General features: G+C 34.1%; 2 protein-coding genes across 4 annotated transcripts; one reads left to right on the forward strand and one right to left on the reverse strand.

Moving 5' to 3' along the window:
* Window positions 1-638: 638 nt before the first annotated feature.
* On the forward strand, window positions 639-14,545 carry LOC142619848 (uncharacterized). Of its 3 annotated transcripts, none has more exons than XR_012841593.1 (16): window positions 639-918; window positions 3,525-3,608; window positions 4,065-4,138; window positions 4,249-4,282; window positions 4,821-4,879; window positions 5,918-6,032; window positions 6,147-6,184; window positions 7,282-7,379; window positions 7,590-7,645; window positions 9,695-9,980; window positions 10,132-10,247; window positions 10,361-10,417; window positions 11,032-11,097; window positions 11,697-11,759; window positions 11,998-12,072; window positions 13,680-13,973. XR_012841593.1 is itself a non-coding variant. In XM_075793166.1 (16 exons), the coding sequence occupies exons 1-15, from the start codon at window positions 781-783 to the stop codon at window positions 13,740-13,742; spliced, it is 1,359 nt and encodes a 452-aa protein (XP_075649281.1). In that variant the 5' UTR covers window positions 639-780; the 3' UTR covers window positions 13,743-13,755; window positions 14,184-14,545. The 3 variants fall into 3 exon arrangements, 2 of the variants coding, with proteins under 2 accessions (XP_075649281.1, XP_075649282.1); XM_075793166.1 differs by lacking the exon at window positions 11,697-11,759 and adding an exon at window positions 14,184-14,545 and having other exon boundaries at window positions 13,680-13,755; XM_075793167.1 differs by lacking the exon at window positions 11,697-11,759 and adding an exon at window positions 14,193-14,333 and having other exon boundaries at window positions 13,680-13,755.
* Window positions 14,546-15,326: 781 nt separating this feature from the next.
* On the reverse strand, window positions 15,327-18,928 carry LOC142618580 (NADPH-dependent aldo-keto reductase, chloroplastic). The gene is made up of 5 exons (XM_075791523.1): window positions 18,809-18,928; window positions 18,230-18,405; window positions 17,248-17,491; window positions 15,988-16,167; window positions 15,327-15,667 (listed from the first exon to the last, which is right to left on the reverse strand). Exons 1-5 carry the CDS (start codon window positions 18,926-18,928, stop codon window positions 15,440-15,442), a joined length of 948 nt encoding a protein of 315 aa, XP_075647638.1. The 3' UTR covers window positions 15,327-15,439.
* Window positions 18,929-19,169: the final 241 nt, after the last annotated feature.

A 19,169-nucleotide genomic window follows, 5' to 3' on the forward strand; every position in this document is an offset into this window, starting at 1 on the left:
AGTGTTAAAGATTTGAATTCTATATTAAACTCGAGTTTTAGAGTTTCGAGATGCTAATTTGTTAAATAGTTTTGCAAATTTAACAACTAATTAAAATATTTAAAAAATAATGCTAAATTCAAAAAAAAATTCATAAAGTGTAATTTCCCCTATAATTTTAGAGGAGTAATTGAATAATTTGAGAACCACTACGTTTATAACAAATTCTAAGTAGTAAGTTATTACTAATCCTATCTACTAAATCTTAAGCGGGAAGTTATTACTTGTTTTACCAACCAAGTAACAATCAGTCAATCATTAACAACCAACTACTTAGAATGTGCGACATGATATTTGTATGAGAAATGATATGTCCACAATATTTTCACAATATTTTTACAACAAATCTTAAGTGGTAGGTTGTTATTGGTTGTTATTGTTGGGGTAAAAAAGTAATCTTAGTGCTATTTTCAAATTTGAACCAATAATAACTAATCATTTATAATTTGTTGCAAAAATGTTGTGAACCTAGCACGTCTCTATATGTATTTCTAGAATAGTTTATTAATTTTCGTGGTAATTTCAGTCCAAATGTCAGCCTAGTCTTTGTATTTTTTTACCTTAAAAAAAAAAAAACCAAACCAAACTTAACTGACTTGTTGTTGCTGTCTTCTTCTTGTTTCTAGAAATACTCAAAGAACGAAGAGCGAGAGAGAGAGAGGGAGAGTTTCCTTTCCATTTTCCATTTTTGATGTTAAAAATTGAGTAAAATTTTCTTCTTTGAGCTTAGAGAATAGAGAGATGAAGAAGGATAAAGGAGTGGCAGTAGCTAATTCTATGAGCCCTAATAACAGCGGAGAAGACACAGAGAAAGATTCCCTTTTACCCACCATCCGATTCTCTTCCCGTAATGCTTCCTCCAAATACGACTTCGTCAAGGTACTTTCTTTCCCTCTCTGTTTGGTTCCCCAGAATTTTTTTTTTTGGGAATTTCTAAACATGTTTAGATTTCTGGGTTTTGTACCTTGTACTTAGTACTACTAGTCATGTTCAGATTGTTCATTAACTCAATTGCATGTACAAGTTAACTTATTCGTTTCACTTACATAGTAAATATTATGACTCAATCTTTTTTAGTCCTTCTCAAATTTATACTAATGATCAATATACACTACATTATAGTTGAAATTGTATAATTTGAGTTAATTAGATAGGATGGTTTTTGATTATGAACTTGTAAAAATTAGATTCACCACTTCTTGTGTTGCTAAAAATTATATTTAACTTTTACTAATGGAAATGACTATTTATATTTTCATTAAGTTACAATAATGATTTGATATCTTATGAACTTTTTTAGAACGTGACAATTTAATTTCAAGTCTATATAACTATATTTTATGCATGTATCCATCTAAACATTATATATACTTAAATCGAGCCTAATACTCAAGAGCTTGTTTGCGAACACTCTGTTATGATTGTGCTTGGCTCATTTAATGGTTGAGCCCAAACTTGGGCTTAAGTTTGGTTTGTTTTCTAAATAGATGAACATAAACCAGCTTTTTCTTGAGTCAAGTCCAAGCTGTTTATGAACGGTTCTGATAATTTACATCTCTAATTATTTGTAGTTGATCTATGCAAAATAGAGTTAATAAATTTTGTTCTAGCTGTCAACTCACCGCAACCTTGCTCTTTTTTCTGGGCTTGGGATCGACTGTGAACAAAAGATAACTACAATTTGCAGCAAACTCAACCAAGAATGTATATAGTTGGAGTAAAATCAGCAGAACCAAGCATAATTTACATAAGATTTTGATGGCTCAAAAAAAAAAAAAAAAACAATCAAGGAGTATTATTGAGGTTGCATATGGGATTGGTGGTGAACCTAAAATTCATTTAGTTAAATGGGCCAAGGTTGGTAAGCCTTTGCAGGTTGGGGGATTGGGTATAAGACGTTTGGGAACCTTTAATTTTGCCTTGTTAGGAAATTGGTTTTGGAGGTATGGCATGGAGACTGATGCTTTATGGAGGAGGGTTATAGAGGCAAAATATGAGAATATTTGGGGTGGTTGGTGTACAAAAAAGGTGACAAGTCCTTATGGGGTTAGCCTATGGAGATACATTAGAAGTGGTTGGTTGAACTTCTCTAAACTCCTTGTATATGATGTGGGGGATGGTACTAGAGTGAAATTTTGGAAGCATGTGTGGTGTGGGGATTGTACTTTCCAAGAGGCCTTTCCAGAGCTTTATTGTCTTAGTAGGTCAAAGGATTCCTCGGTGGCTGAAGTTATGGGTTGGTCTGCTAGGAGGTTTCACTGGAATTTGCAATTTCGTTGTCCTCCACAAGATTGGGAAGAAGAAGCCTTTGATCGGTTTATGGGGTTGGTCTATTCTTCGACACTGCGGGGGTTTGGTTTAGATAAGGTTTGTTGGAAGCCTGCAAGGAATAGAGGTTTTGAGGTTAGAGGGTTTTATAACTCTTTCTACCCTCCTACTCTTGTTTCCTTTCCATAGAGAATGATATGGCAATCGAAGGTTCCTCCAAGAATAGCTTTCTTTTCTTGATCTGCTTCTTTAGGTAAGATCTTAACAACAGACAACCTTCGTAAGAGATGTGTGCTAGTGCTTGACTGGTGCTATATGTGTAAGGGATCTGGGGAGTCAGTGGACTATCTTCTACTTCATTGCCCTATAGCTTGGGAGTTGTGGTCTATGATTTTTTGCTTGTTTGGTATTCAATGGGTTATGCCTCATATTGTTCTTGCACTGTTTGAGGCTTGGTAAGGAAAGTTTGCGCGACATCGTCACTTTGATGTTTGGATATTAGTGCCTCATTGTTGCTTGATATGGTGCATTTTGCGTGAAAGGAATGCTAGAAGTTTTGAGGGTTGTGAACATTCTTTACTAGAGCTTAAGTCTTTTTTCTTGCACACTCTCTTTGAATGGAGTATGGTATTTTCTCATTTTTCTTGCTCTTCTTTTTCTATTTTTCTTGATCGTTGTACTTTTGTTTCTTGATTTGTGCCCCCATAGTACATCCCCAATGTACTCGGTTTGGCACTTTTTCTATTTTTAATAATATTCTTACGTTGCTTATAAAAAAAAAAGAGGTTGCATATGCATAACTTAGACTGTTTCTCCAACTGGAACTTACTATGTTCTGTTCTGACATGGATAGAGCCAATCAGTCATATATAGCACATTAACACCCAAAAGTGATCAGATGACAGATAACAGACCAAGGGAGCCTTTTGGGTGCCTGGAATAGCATTGATATCAAATTATCAAATTGTACTCAAAACTACACCAGCCTAAAATAGCATGAGTAGAAGTGAAAAATGATATGTACATGCATGTTGTAATTATTTGTACTCTGTCTCTATCTAGGGTTAGTTAGTTAGGTTAATGATGTATGTAAAGATGTGTCAGTAGCCATGAGAGCTGTCTTTACAGTGGATTTGTATATATATATATATTTTTTTGCAAATAATTACTACTATTATTATCTTTAAAAGTTTCATTTGGGTTTTTGGTTATTGTAGGTGAAGGTCTGGTTGGGTGACAATGCAGATCACTACTATGTTCTGTCTAGATTCTTGCTCAGCAGAATGTTAACTGTCACTAAGGTCTGGAATCCGTGCCAAGGTCAATGTTTATTTTATATAAGTTGTCAATTTTTTTGTTTCAAAATCCATGATGTTTCTGTAATTAATTTTCTTCTGCTATTTATTTGAATTTTTTTTTTTGATAAGTAATGGATATGGAAATAATTTTGAATGTATCTAGCTCAATACCTGAAGCAATACATGCTATTTATTTGATTTTTTTAGTCTAATTTTGCATTAGTTTATTTGTTTAGCATCCTTTAGAGTTGTTTGAAATCTATACCACATCATGTTGATAGTCAATAAGTTGCAAAACACTTGCCCTGCTCACTTCACATCAATTTAATTAAGCGCATGGTAATATTGCCCCCTTTTCTATTGGAATAAGTATGCTTATCCATGCATTCTGCAATCTGAAATTAAGATAATGAAATAACTGGAATTTCGAGGTTAAGTGTTATGACTTGTTTGTTGCAGATTCCTAATCATGTAGCTATCAAAATTGCTCTTGAACTCAAGAAGTTGCTCATAGACAACAGTCTTCTAGATGTGTATGCCTTCTTTCTTTCTGTCTTTTGTTTTTTTTTATTTTTATTTTTTATAAATTTTTTAATCCAGATTTAGTTAAAAGTTTCACTTGCATGCTTGTATTATGTTGCAGCTCTCAGTCTGATTTGGAAGCTAATTTGTTCAAGGTATGCCATGCATATAACTTAACCAACTCCCTGCATGCAGGATTTATGTTTTCCCTTAGGATATTTGGTTTCCTTATTCTTAGAACCAGTTCATGATCAAACAATGTTGTAGGAGATTCTTCTCTTTATTTTTAATATGTCTAAAAACTAAGGGAGGGGGGGTTTTCTTTGATGAGTTTGTTTTGTAGGTGTATCTCATGTATACATCCCATGTACTTGGGTTGCACCCCTTTGAGTTACTTTAATGAAATCTCTTATCAAAAAAAGAGATTTTTCTTAGATAAGGGAAACTTTGGTTTACATGGCTTTATATGATTGTGATGGAGTAACAATTATCATAAGGACAGATTTTTTTTTTTTTTTTTTACCTCGATATTGGGTCAGTTAGTATGCCAATGAGTTTTAGCTCAAATGGTACTTCCTCCTCTTGTAAAAGCAGTGTGGAGGGTGCGCTCATGGGTTCAAGACCCACCGGGTGTGTGTATCACTTACTAATTAAAAAAAAAAAAGGGTTCTTCTAACAGGACAAGTTTTGCAGCTTATGGAGCGACGGGGTTATGGGGAAGAGTACATTAATCGTTACAAGATGATGACCAGGTAAGCCATTGAAGATAGGTCTGAGTCTTTATCATTTTGCTAGCTGTCTCTTTCAGCGTTCGCTTCACATGTAGCTGCATAATGGTAATTCATGATTTATTCTGCTATTCGTATAAAGTGTTCTTCTGATAAGTTTGTGGATAGATTTATGTTTCATTTGGTTTGGTTTTTGGTTGTTGTGTATATTTTTCTCTTGTTAAGCTTCCCTTGTTAGGATATTTTGGGAGTCAAATTTAATAAATTGCTACGTGCTATATGAACCTCTTTATGCTGATTCAGGGTTGAACATGTGCTATGTTATGATTAGAGCTTCGGCTTTTCAAGTAGGCTCTAAGGAATGGGTTGGGAATTTATAGGCTTTGTGCTCGGCCTGATTAGACAGCTCCTCTTTAGAAATCTGACATTTGATACCTTGATAAAGAAATAGCACATTCATGTGAACTTTGTGTACTTGCATTGCAAATTGGTAGGGGAGCCAGTTAATCCCTTTCTTTTGCATTGCTCAGCTGTTTAGTAGCTGTGATGCTTGGTGTTTTCTCTGTTGGAGCATCTGTGTTTTGCCACACTTGTTTAACATGGCAGCATGTGTGTTTGGTGGTAGACATAAGCAACTAGCATGGAATGTGGTGTTGTTATGTTTAATTTGTTGTATTTGGTGGGAGAGAAACAGGTGGTCCTTTGAGGGGGTCGAAAATTCTTCCTTGATCTAAAGGCATCTTTTGCTAAGTCACATTTTTGCTAGTTTCTCAGAATCATCCCGTTTTCCTCTACCCAGAATTCGTGATCTTACAGATTGTCACATTTTTGCCAGTTTCTCAGAATTATCCTGTTTTCCTCTACCCGGAAATTGTGATCTTATAGATTCTTTGTAATTTAATGTTATCCCTCATGTCGGTTGTACTTCTTGTATGCTTGGATTGTATCTCTAATATTTATTTTAAAAATTTCTTATTAAGTAAAAAATTTAATTGCTATTAATTATTGCATGGTATAGTAATGTTGTGGGTTTTTTTTTTTCGGGTGTGTCACTGCTTTCAGATTTCACCATCAAAGAGTACCATTGGTAATTCTTGTGTGTGGAACTGCCTGTGTCGGGAAGTCTACCATTGCTACTCAACTGGCACAAAGGCTAAATTTGCCGAATGTCCTACAGGTCTTTCCTTATATCTGTAAAGATATTCAGTTTCTCTCCTTCTCATTGATTTGATGATTCTTTTATATGTTGTATACTTATGCCTTTTGACGTCTGTGTTTTTAATTGTTTCAGACAGATATGGTATATGAATTGCTACGAACAGCAACAGAGTATGTCCCGAATTTATTTATCCCTTCCTTAATCTCATCCTTTTCCAATACTAGAAAGTTTATTGCTTGGAACAATTCAGAACTCCAAACATAAAAAGAATATCAGTACACAAATTTCCTTCTTTCAACTAGGAATGATGTTTGGTGTCCACCATTAATCTGTTACTGAAGCAATAAATCTTTTGAGACAAATTTTCACGACTGTTGATGTGGCCTGTTATGATTGGTGCATAATGAAATTGGTGGCCAGTGGTGGGCCCATGGGAAGTGAAGTTCCAATTACAACTTGCCATGCTAGAAAGTTGTGGAAGAGGTTGTAAAATTTTGTGTCTCTAGCATTGCTCTTACTGAAGTTATATAAAAATGAACTTTTTAAAAGTGCTTCTGCTGGAATTCCATGGCTGAGGAAGCACTAAGTGATATCTGTGTGGGCTGATGCTTATTAAGACAGTTTTTTTAGTACATATGTGGTCATTTGCAGTTGGAGGATGAAATGGAAGTAAAAGATGCTCCTATCCTAGGGTGATGTTTACTGATTGTGCCTACATATTGGTGATAAACTATATGCATTTTACTGGGACTATTCTTTGTTAGCAGCTCCTGACAATAAAAATGGGTTTTGGGATACTTATAAAAGGAAGATACTTATATAGAAGAGGATTGATCCTCCCAATACCCAAAATCTCGTAGTTTCTTCACCTGTTTTGATGGGTGTAGGTTGGAAGTTGTCTGGTTCTGGGTTGATAATGGGTTTTGATTTCCCCTGGTGCATAAAGCAGGGTGTCATCACAGGCAGATGCCTTCTTGGAATTACATGTTACACATATTGACTATATTATCAGTTTTCTGCTGTTGACAATTTTTTTTTAAAATTTCCAAGTCATTGAGAAGAATAGAGGATGTAATATTTTAGAATTCAGTTGTGCATTTGAATATGCAGGCTATTGGCGCAAATATTTCTCCCTTTAATAACCTCTTATATTTTTTATTTTTATAATTTGAAGTACTGAGCACCAAAGCAAGGGAATTATTTATTTATTTATTTTCTTTTGGTGGACCAAATCAGAATGCTTATTCTCTTCTTATATCTGATTTAGTGCGCCATTGGCTTCTACTCCAGTATGGGCCCGGGACTTCAGCTCATCTGAGGAATTAATCACTGAATTTTGTAGAGAGTGTAGAGTTGTTCGTAAAGGTAGTCTTTTGATTTAAATTAATGTGATCTTTTTTTGGATAAATAATTTAGCTGTTGAGATTTTCCTTTCATAGTTTTTTAATTACCACTATATAATCTGGATTTTATGATTATTTGAGAGCCTCCTATAGAGTTTCTACTATATAGGGAATTACATCATTGTACTAGCAAGTGTCTTGATTATTGATTCATATAGCATTTGCTGGCTAGGTTTGGCTGGTGATTTGAAGAAAGCGATGAAAGATGGAAAACCAATTATAATTGAGGTATGTTTACCGTTTTAATTATGTGGATTGTAGATTACATTTACCCTTTGGTTGTTCATCCTCTTCTTCCTTCATTCATCCCCACTTGCACTGTTGCTATAATTTTTTAAATAGTAATGTCTTTCATGTGCTCAAAAAGAATCCATTTATTAAATTCTTTTTGTTTAGCATTAACAGTTTGTTCTAGGATTTGTCGGCACAACGTGGTATAGTAGAATGAAAAGGTGTGAAGGAAAAGGAAAGAAAATGATACCATGGGTTGCTTAACAGACAAACAATATTAATAGGAGTATATGAGTAGTAGTATTGGAAAACAAAGGTGAGATAGATGGTAAAAAAAAGTGTCCAAAGCCTCTTTGGAAATCCATTCATGAGTTCGTTACTCCATCCCCTCAAATACTCAAATTTAGGCACAAATTACCACTCTGAACTCACCTGATTCTCTCTATTTCCTATCCTACCTCTTCATCCAGACTCTATCACTGGCCTAATTGTTACCTGAGAGATCCAGAAAGTGAGACTGGAGACCAAAGTTCTTGTGTTGTCAAGCAATTTGAAAATGTTAACTGTTTCTCTATAGTCTATACTTATTGCACATATGTTTCTGATGAGTAATAACTTTCATTGAAAAAGAGAGGATGATTATAATGCATTCTTAAAACAAATTACAATTGAAGATTCATACAAACAATAAATCATATAGAGAGCGTAAAATATTCGATTTTAAAAAAGTTACTGGTATGGTACTGTATTATTGAAGGTGAGATTATTCTTTCTTGCCATACTGTCCTCGTAATGCATAAAAGAATGCCCCCTCTCCCCCCCCCCCTCTCAACCATATCATGATGACCAAATCTACCTCTCTATGAGGCCACCTACATTGCATTCGAAATAGGTTTAAGGCCAAGGACCACAATTCATGTGCCACCCACAATGTTAAGAGCAGATGATATGCTGCTTCACCATGCCTCATACATATAAAACATCTATTCACAATAACAATTCCTCTTGTCAAGTTATTAATTGTCAATATTTTGCCCAAAGCTGTTGTCCATCTAAAGAATGCCACTATGGTATGTTTAAAGCCCTCCACTAATAATTAATGTAGTGCTTTGTAAAATGATGGCACTTCCTCAGTGCAACTGTGCATTTCCCACTGTAGACAGTAATTTTGATCAGTGTAACTCCACCCCCCTCCCCCCAACCCCCTAAAGTTTTTTTTTTCCTCAGCTTGCTAATCTTCTCTATATTTTCAGTCACCACATTCCGTATTCCTTGTGCCCTCCATGGTGGGAGGCCCAAATGCCTCATTTTTAAATGACCTACCCTGCATCCCAGTCAATCTGCCAATTCATTAACACCTTCAAAGTCTCCTACTTCTACTCATTGCTTCATGTACATGTAAAGGTTCTGCTGAATATTTAACATAAAATCAATTTATTTATTTATACAATTGATAAAAGATTTGACAAAGTGACTAGGACCCATGTCTGTGTAGGAAATTTTGATCCTAGCATCTATTAGGGAAGGCTCTTTGTCAGTTTTTGCAAAACAGATGGTCTCTTCCAAAATCAATGAAAATGGAAATAAAATCTTAAGGATAATCTGCTAAGTGACCAAGAAGGGCAAGTTGATTATTGTTGTGCTTAAGGTTCTTCATCAGCTTAGAAATTGTTTGTTATTTCTTTTAATGATTTCACATGTCTTTAGAGAGAGAGATAGTTGGTGCTTTGAAGATAAGGAGAGCTCCATATCAGACTTGAAGCTATCCTTCCTTAGAACCTTAATGGATTGGTTGGCTGCTTTGCGAAACCAATCATTTTTATCTTTTTTTGATTTCCTAGATTCGTAATTTTTGTTCTTGATTGTTTGACCTCTTGTACACTCCTTGTATACTAGGGTGTTCCCCCCTTTTTGATATCAATAAATTTATTACATACAAAAAAAAAAAATGAGGGATATCATAAAAAATCTTATTTTTCCTTAAGCACGGTGTATTCATTTTATGATTGACTTTTTACATTTATTTATTTATTATTATGATGGTAGGGCATACATATAGATCCTAGCATTTATTTGATGGATGACGAAAGTAAAACACCAGCTAATGTGCCGGAAAAATCAAAAGAGGCTAATCAGGTAGCTGTGACATGCGGTGATAGTACAGAAACAGAAATGGAAAATAATTTTACTAATGTTTGTGGAAGTGACAGTAAAAAGAGCAACTGTCCTGGGCATGTGAGCTCAGAAGAAGGGATATTGGCCGATAACATGAATAAAGTCTCAGATACTCTTGAATCTATCAGCCTAGCAGAGAGTGTCCCTGGTAGCAAAGGTCAATTTACACTCTGGATTCTGCTCTCTTGTTTAAAATTTTTAGATCCCTTCTGAGATTGCTGACATGACTATTTGTATTTATTATATAATGAATGAGAAAAGTATTAATAGGAATTTGCAAATTTTTCCAATTGTTTTTGCTTATGCAGGTGAAAGTCTTAAGGATCCAGAGATAAATGGAAATGCTTCTGTTAGGAAGGAGAAGTCTGGTGCTGAACCAATAATTGTACCTATAGTTCTGAAAATGTCTGAATTTGATCATAAGGTATGGGGATGTTTTTATGCACTTTTATGATTTTCATTATACTATATTGTAACTGCAGCTAGGATTCTTTAAATTAAGAAATGCAGAAATATAAAATAGAGCTATATGTGCAGGCATTACTAGAGGAGTGGATCTCGACTCGTACATTTAACGATAAATTTCTAGTTCAGGTACTAATGATGCCAAGTTTTTATTGGTATCTATTAACAAGAATGTTCAGCATATAAATCATGTTGTAGTTTATCTAGTAGTAAAGTAATATAGGGTGATTACACTGCATTATTGGGTCCGCGTAGTTTGTTTTTCATTTGTCTGGGAAAAGTTCAAGTTGAAAAGAGATGACACCCAACAACTTTGTAATTTCTCCACTGGAATATAGGTGCCTTCTAGATAACAATGCAACACATGTTCAAAATAGAAGGTGATTCCCCCCCTTCTTTTTTTCATTTATAATTATGGCTATTTTTTTTTTTGGTGTCAAAATTGTTTTATATGAATATAAATGCCTGTTTTGTCTATATTTTCTGATTATTTGAAATATAGCACTAAATTCTTTCATTCTGACCATGTGAATGCAAAAGAACCTTTGGTTTTGGCTTTCTGGATCCTGTCCATTTCTTATGATTTTATTTCATTTTTACATCTATAATATTGTCTTAGTTGTTTATTGAATAAATAAAATATTCTTTGCTTCATTCTGTATATTGCTGATAACAAGATAAGTTTTTCTTCTGACCTTTTATCTTTTTTAAAATTCTTTTCTTGTATATTTCACTTTTTGCAGGATAAAGATAAGCTAATGACCAACTTAAAAACCATTCAGGACTATCTTTGCTCATTCAAGTCACAGGTAATACCCACTCATGTCTGTTTCTTTTTTTAGTTAGTAGGATGCAAGCAGGGTTGCTATTGTCTTGCATCTTTAGTAGTAATTAAGAAATCACTTATTTAATTATATTAAGGAACCTTCAGATCAACAGTAACAATTGTTAAGAAATCGCTTATTTAATTATGAGCACTGTTTGTTATACTTGTTTTTAACTAAAAACGTGGGTTCAACCCATGATTTTAAGTTTGAAATCGTGGGTTGAACCCTATTTTAGTTATAAAACTTGTGTATACACACGTGTGACATGTGTAATAAGTTTTAGCCTTTAATTATATTAAGGGACCTTCACATCAAAAGATTAACAATTGACTGCTTATTTCTACGGCAACTTTATTGATTCAGGTGTGACCGTATAGCTAATATTGAATTTGAGAGAAACAAATTAAGCAAATCATATTTGGAAAACTTTTTTAATTGGGAAGATTAATAAATGTCTATATCATGGATTTCTTTTTTGTTTTATGCATTGATCTTGTAAGTGAGCTAATGCAGGAGCTTTCTTATGCATTAAGTAGAATAACACTAACTCTTTACTAAAAACAATTTATTGGTGTGTACAGTAAGAAGTTGACATCAAGTTCAGTCGGGTAACAGTGTAAAGTGAGATTTGTCCTGTTTTGAAGGCATGTTCCTGCAAATGATTTGAATTTAAGAGCATTTACTTTGTCAAATTACTGGATTTCAAAGTGTCCACAACTAGTACCTTTGCGTTCCTATTAGTTTTAGGATTGTGTATCATAGTTACATGTGTGACGAAACTTCCAATTTTTTTGTATTTAGGAGTTTGAAAATGTTAAACAGTGTTGCCAGCCATCTTCTTTATCATTTTTTCCCTGATTTTGTTTTATTTTCTTGGAATAGGGTTTGACGGTTGCCAATATATCTGCAACAACGTTCCCACAAACATTGGATTGGCTGCACAGTTATCTTCTTCAGGTATGGCATTTCCAATCAATATATGAGGGCATATTTTAGAAATTTGTCTATATATGCTTGTGGTGGGGTGAGGGATTGAAAGTTGGGGTTTGGAGTTAGGGTTCTTAGTTGAGGCTTGTGGTGGGCTTGGGGTTTGAAATAGAGAACAAGCAGGTTGCAGGATTCCCTGGGCAGCAGTAAAATAATAAAGCTTTTATGGCTTATTTGTACGGGTGAGCAAAAAACCATGGTACCCAACCCAGCCCACCCGCCCACCTGACCCGGATTGACCCGACACATTTCAGCCGATTCGACTGTAGCTTTGGTCAGCAGTGGATTCTACACAATGAAACCTGACTGGTTAGATGTTGAATATTAAAACTGACTAGCCAATCGCATCTCGTTGTAGGAGGCCAGATCTAAGTTGTGCCATTGGTTGCTACCATTGTGGGAGGCCAAAACACAGTTGTGGAGGTCAGATCTAGGTGCCACCATGACGTGTCTCAGGCCCTCTTTTTCCTTGCCGTGAGTTGTAATGCTTCCCTTTGTCTCACTGGTGTTACCTGTGACTTAAAACTTGAAATGGAAGTGCAGTTGGAGAGCCTACCCTACCTGATCTTATCTGCTCAGATGGTGGATTGATGCTCAACCGGATTGAACCCAGAATGACTTATTACTAGTTATTTGGTGGCTATTTGGTAGGGAAAGTGTGCAGGGTTGTAGGGTTTTGATAGGTGAAGTAGAATGGCTCAATTTGAAGTTGTAAAGGAGAGTATTGAAGACCCAACCGTGTGTGTGTTACTTACCAATAAAAATTTAAAAAAAAGAAAGAAAGAAAAAAAGATGACTCATATACCAAAGTGTTTGAGGTTTGTGATGGGTAAAATTAAGTGCACTTTACTAAGAGTTGCTAGTTGTATGACTAGCGAAAAATAATGGCAATTAGGGTCTTCATTAGCAATATTACTGATGGGGTACAAGGAATGCACACTACTCAATGATATTGTATAAGCGCTTGGAGTATAGCAAAATCGGGTGTAGTTAGCTGTAGGTGGCATTAATGTGATAGTATTGGATCCAATTATGAGTGAATTTAGCTTCTAAATCAACCATAATATTATAGAACTGCCTTTGGCTGTCAAAGAGCATCCTGCATAGGCACAATATGATAGGTATAATAGCTGGAGTAAGTCATTACGATTTTGTCAGTTACCAAAAACCTTTAAATTCAAAGGAGCTGCAAAACTCGCAGATCTGTCCTTCGTTGTACAACTAACCATAGTTTGTAAAATAACAACCCAAACTACACTTCAGAGTACTTATGACCAGACCTTTAAAAACGTACAACTGTTACTTAAATTGGAATTCACACGTCTGTGGCTCTCATATTGTCTCTTATTTCATGGCTGTGCTGCATCAATATTATAAGATACTGACCTCCTGTCGATAGAGTTCTAATATTGCATGTGTGGATATCTGGGTTCAGTTCCTCTGGATTTTCAGTAGAAAATTAACTGTGGTAGGAACACAACACCACCTCACAATACTTTATCTGTGCCTGGTGTTCTTTGTTTTTGGACCTGCTAGAATGTTATTCTGATTCCTTATCTGTATATTTCCTTGTTCAGTGTATTGAGCAGGGCATTTCATTGGAGTCCAATGAAGATGGTAGACGACCAACTGAAAATTAGAGCACATGCTGAAGTAAGCCTCAGACTTGTATTAAATGAACCTTAAATAGCCAAAAAAAGAACCTTATATAGTTTTGACTTTTGTGTGTGTGTGTGTGTGTGTGTGTGTGTGTGTGTGTGTGTGTGTACAGTATGCTTTTCATTTAAAGGAAATAAAAATTTATTGTTTTGTTCACCTCTTATATTCTTTTTAAGTATCATGACTACCTCCTTTCCATTTTTCTAGTAAAACTTTTATTCTAATTGTATGATGTGCCATGCTTATTGATTGCCCAACTCCTTTTCACTTTCCTATTGCTAAAATTATTGTTGAATTGCATTTGGTGTTCACTGTTTTAGATTAGATGAAAACGGGTTGCAATTGTTGTCCTGTTTATATATCTATATAATAATATTTAAAAATTGAAGTTTGGTATTTATTGTTGCTACATTTTTGTTAAGGCACATCAGTGTAGCATTTCAATCCACTTTGGTCCGATTGGTCCAGTTTTGTCCAATTTGGTCCATTTCTTCGGTCTATTTGGTGCACTTCAGTTCATTCAGTCCACTTTGATGATACTTTGGAATGAGAGGTTTATGTTGAAAGAGGAGCAACTTTATTGACAATTATGTTACATTCTCAGTAGGTTCTTGATAAAATTACATTTTTCTTATGTTATTGAAATCTTAATTTTTTTTTCCTAATATAAATGATGTATTTATTTATATTTGCTTCCTCTTTGGGTCATTCAAGATGTATAAAGGATGAACCGTTTGTAGGGAGTGTTAGAAATATATTCCAACCACATATTTCATTATTCAAATATCTCGCCTTATATAATAATTGAATGTGAAATGCGTTTCGTTTCAAATAACAATTTTTTTTTTGAGAAGAATCAAATATATGGGTAATTTAATTTAGAAAATATAATATATTGTATCAACTATATTTATTAAAAAATAATCACATCATCTTAAGAAGGATTTTGGATATACACTTTTAAGTCTCACATATTATTTTCATCTTTCAGTTAACAAGAAAATGATTCATCAAAATTTTTCACGCATCACACGGATTTGCAACTAGTTACTATTAAAATCAATTACAACTGCCCAGAGCACCTCCGTCGTGCACATAGAAACTTGTGTCCAAATCTTTGAAAAATTGAATCGCAGCCTGAAGGGTATTTAATTAGTTTCCAATCATCCATGCCAAGTTGCCAACTTTCAAATTCAGGCTTTTGGAATGCTTCTGGGATGCCCATTAGTAGAAGACCACCAATACTACTAATGCTTTTTTTTTTTTTTTTTCTTTATTTTATATTTTCATTTTTTCGTTTCACTAATCATAACTTATCACATCAACAAGTAATGAAAGAAGTAGTGAAAGAAGTCGAGTCTACAACTTACTAGTAGCATATTTCACAACTCGATAATGTAGACTCTTGATTCTAGGAACTAAGTGGTATTTTAGTAGAAAAAGCTCAAAGTTTTCTCCATATGAAGATTAAAGGAACTGATGGAATGGATTTATTTTTACAATGACATGGTTTGATATTGTTACTTATCCCTGCAGTCCAGAGACTTTGTAACTCTATCCGCCCCTTTTTACATTCAAGTACAATTGAAACCACCAAAATAAGAAAAAAAAAAAAGAAAAAAGAAAAAAAGAAAAAGAAAAAAAAGGAAAAAGAAAAGGTACAACATTGTAGTTATGGTTAAATATCTTCATCCCACAAATCATGAAGTGTCTTGTATGGGCTTGTTGTTTGGTTAACAAGAAAATCCCCTCTCATGGTCTTGCTCTGCTCCAAATTGTCAATCTCAGGGAAATCTTGGTCATCCAACTTCAAATCAGAGGACCCCATGTTCTCCTTCATCCTATCTTTATTAAAGCTCTTGACAATCACGCTTGATCCTTTCGATATTCCCCATTGTAGAGCAACCTTCATAATTTGAAAGCAAAATTTGAGTCTTTTGACAGTCTCTTGCGGATAAAATGTAATAGGATGTGGCACTTTTAGCATGATTTACAACTTGATTTATCGGTGCATGGTATAAAAGGATAATTTCGGAACAATTTCTTCCGTATTGTATCTGTACTTTAGGTATTAAATTCAATCATATGACTGTATTAGTCAATAAGTTATTTAGTTGAATTTAATTGGAAACGTTGAAGTAAAATGCTTAAAGGATTGTACCCAAGTTTTATACTTTTCAAATTAAATCTAGGAGAATATTATATTAACAATGAGACTTAGTCTACCTGAGCTGGTGTTGCTTTGTGTTTGAGAGCAATGGATCTGATAATTGGGCTATCTACCACAGCTGTTGATCCCCATGCATTTCCAGGCGCACCTAGTGGTGAGTAGGCACTTACATGAATTTTGTGGTCTGCACAGGTCTCTCTGAGCTTGCTTTGCCTCCACATTGGGTGCATTTCCACCTATTACAAGTAAATTTAATTAGTAGTTAGCTTAGCAACATTGTTTTAAATATTTTAGCCTTTGTTAGGAGTTGATTAGTCTTAAAAATATATAATTGGTTTGCACACGAGTATTTTACTACCTATAATGCCTATTCTATTATATTACTAATGTTTGTTAAAAAAAAAATTATATTGCTAATGTGACAAAGCTCTTTTGGGTTCTTCCCTCCTGGATTGGAGGCATGATTGAAGGACATTTTTGTGTACAAGGCACTCTATTGGATTGACTTTGTTAAGTTAAAAACATTTTTATTTACTAAATCATTTGACTTATGCAAATTAGTATTATACATATTATATCAAGTATATTTTAATTGTGTAACATTGCTTAGAGCTATATATTGCTTAGAGTTACACTAGGTGTAACTTGAACTCAACCCAAATATATATATATATATATATATATATATATATATATATGTATGTATGTATGTATGTATATAAATATTTCTTATCCTTTCAATTTAAATATAGTATGAATTAGTAGCCAAATAAGAAACATGATTCGTATGGAAATTAAAAAAAGCTTAATTTACCCTTGGAGAGAGAGAGAGAGAGATCAATTTAATGAATTTCAAGCTTGAAAAGAAAATCTAAAATATTTTCTCTGGATTCAAACAATTTAGGTTGTTGACTTCATGCTTTTTTTTTTTTTTGGCAAGTAAATTATTGACTTTAAATTCAAACCTAACGTCACAATTTAGAGAATACCACTTTATTTTAACATTGGTGCATGTACTTTGGACTAGAAATAGAATTGTCACAGCATTTGACATGAAATACATATATATCAGTTATTGACAATGGTGATTGATGACCACAATGACAATGACATGTAGACTTCAGTACAAAAATTCTCTACAATTATTAAAAAATATATATATTCTCAACTGATTTGGCTGATCATCAAGTAGAATTCACGTTTGGTGTGTGTGTGTGTGTATATATAATTATAATTTAGTGCCCAAACAAACCCAAGATTTCTTTGGCTGAGTCATGCCAGTGACTTTGCACATCAGTATGACTATTTTAGTATACCTGATTGACGGCTGGAGTCACAGAAGCAAAATCTAGCAGCCGTTCGATCTTCTTGCTGGAGAAATTGCTCACACCAATGCACCTACACAACCCCATCTCCATGCACTTCTCCATTCCAGCCCAGGTGGACTCAAGGTCTAGTTTTTCAAAGTCCTCTTCTTTTGGAACTGAATCACAAGCCCATGGCTTCAACTTCACTGGCCAGTGCACTAGGTACATGTCCAAATATTCCATTCCCAACTTCCTGATTTCCAATGCAAACCAAAACAAAATCTAGAATAGTCAGAACTTTTTTTGACAGATTGGATGGGTTGTGTTTTATATTTTCAATCTCATATTACATTGGTTTTCTAGGCCATAGTTTTTTGGTCCATGGTTTTCTATCACTGTTTTCAATATCCTAGCTAGACCTATAGATATAATAGGCGATCTCATATGATTTGGCTAACATATTAAACAAGCATAAAATCAAGATACGTTGCACACCCACATGCTGTCTTTTTAGTGTTGCTATCTTATAAGCCTTGAATGAGATTTTGGGTATTATCTAAGATTGTTCCATTTTTATGGGAAAAAAAAAAAAAAAAAAATTAACGGTGATAAGGTAAGGATTAGGTACAGTTTAGGTGTTGTATGTTTTATTTCACAATTGAATTTAATCATATAGTTACATTGATTTGATCAATACAGTATACTATATTCTTAAGAGCTACCTTCGTTTAATATATATAGCTACTGTATCTAAGATTTGTCTGGTAAAGGGTATTATATGTATTTCCTTGAGTTGAGATAGGAAGGTGCTTTTTTAGTACTTTAACATAGTTTGGATTCTGGAACATAAAGGGAGATTTTTGAAGCTAGGCACTAGAATAAACAAAGTAAAGTGGAGAGTATCAAAGAACTCCTCTAGATTATTTTTTCCTTCACTTTTTGAAAGTGTGGTGTGGATGTTAATGCATGTGCTTAGTGCTTTGATGCTTACTGTAGAGTTTGCTTGAGTGCTGAAACAGGATCATGGTGATCACTCCCCCAGAGTTTAGATGTAACAAAAACGTCTTCTCTTTCTATTGTCTTATCAAGAATTTCCTTTCTTAAAGCATTTCCCACTGCTGGCTCGGACCCATATATTTTTGCTGTATCAAAATGCCTGTAACCCAACTGCATATTGCAAAACAACCATAGCAAATTAATAACCCAATACTTAGTTATGGAAGAATGGAAAACAAAATATAATTCAATGAAAATAAAAAATGAAAAATGATAATCTGTTTCGACAAAGAGCTATTTTTCGTGAAAAAGCATGCTAGGGACACAATAATCTTCACAATCATTTTCACGTGAACTCATCACTGATAGTATTTTAAGTAGCGCTAGCCACAACATACTATCTTAACAGTAGTGAAAAAAAGTGTGAAAAACTGAAAAATTGTTGTCCTTAGATTTAATTGTGATGAAATATCCATTAAAAAAATTAAAATTAGAAAAAATAAATAAATAAGTAAAGAAGATGTTTTTCTGTTTTATTTTTGCGTAATAAACGATTAGTGAGTACGGTTTGTACCTTGAGGGCCATATGAATGGCTAATTCTGTTGTCTCCCTATCATTTTGGGAGGAATAAGTGCCTAGTCCAATGACAGGCATTGTTATTCCACAGTTCAAACGCACCTGATTGTTCCTCATCTCTCTCTCTCTGTCTCTCTGTGTGTGTTTGTGTTTGTGTTTATGTTTGTGTTTTAGGCCACACCACAAAATGGTTCTCTAACTCCACCTATATATACAAGAAAAAAGTCAATATTATTAACGGTTTCCTTAGGACACTTCAACCACACAAAATATTTATAAGGGTTAGGAATATTATAATTCTCTGTGAGAGTTGATGAAAGATGTAGAAAGAAAGTTAAAAAACTAAAAAAAAAATAAT

This window comes from Castanea sativa, chromosome 12 (genome assembly GCF_040712315.1).
Source record: "Castanea sativa cultivar Marrone di Chiusa Pesio chromosome 12, ASM4071231v1".
Lineage (NCBI taxonomy): Eukaryota > Viridiplantae > Streptophyta > Magnoliopsida > Fagales > Fagaceae > Castanea > Castanea sativa.

What these genes read in the sequence shown, in the direction of transcription:
- LOC142619848 (XM_075793166.1), top strand. Translation starts at nt 781, where the DNA reads ATGAAGAAGGATAAAGGAGTGGCAGTAGCTAATTCTATGAGCCCTAAT. An exon ending in CCAAATACGACTTCGTCAAG is followed by an intron (nt 919 to 3,524) that starts GTACTTTCTTTC and finishes TGGTTATTGTAG; the next exon opens with GTGAAGGTCTGGTTGGGTGA. An exon ending in GAGTGTCCCTGGTAGCAAAG is followed by an intron (nt 9,981 to 10,131) that starts GTCAATTTACAC and finishes TTGCTTATGCAG; the next exon opens with GTGAAAGTCTTAAGGATCCA.
- LOC142618580 (XM_075791523.1), bottom strand. Translation starts at nt 18,928, where the DNA reads ATGAGGAACAATCAGGTGCGTTTGAACTGTGGAATAACAATGCCTGTC. An exon ending in GCACTCAAGCAAACTCTACA is followed by an intron (nt 17,492 to 18,229) that starts GTAAGCATCAAA and finishes ATTGGAAATCAG; the next exon opens with GAAGTTGGGAATGGAATATT. An exon ending in ACAAAGCAACACCAGCTCAG is followed by an intron (nt 15,668 to 15,987) that starts GTAGACTAAGTC and finishes CAAATTATGAAG; the next exon opens with GTTGCTCTACAATGGGGAAT.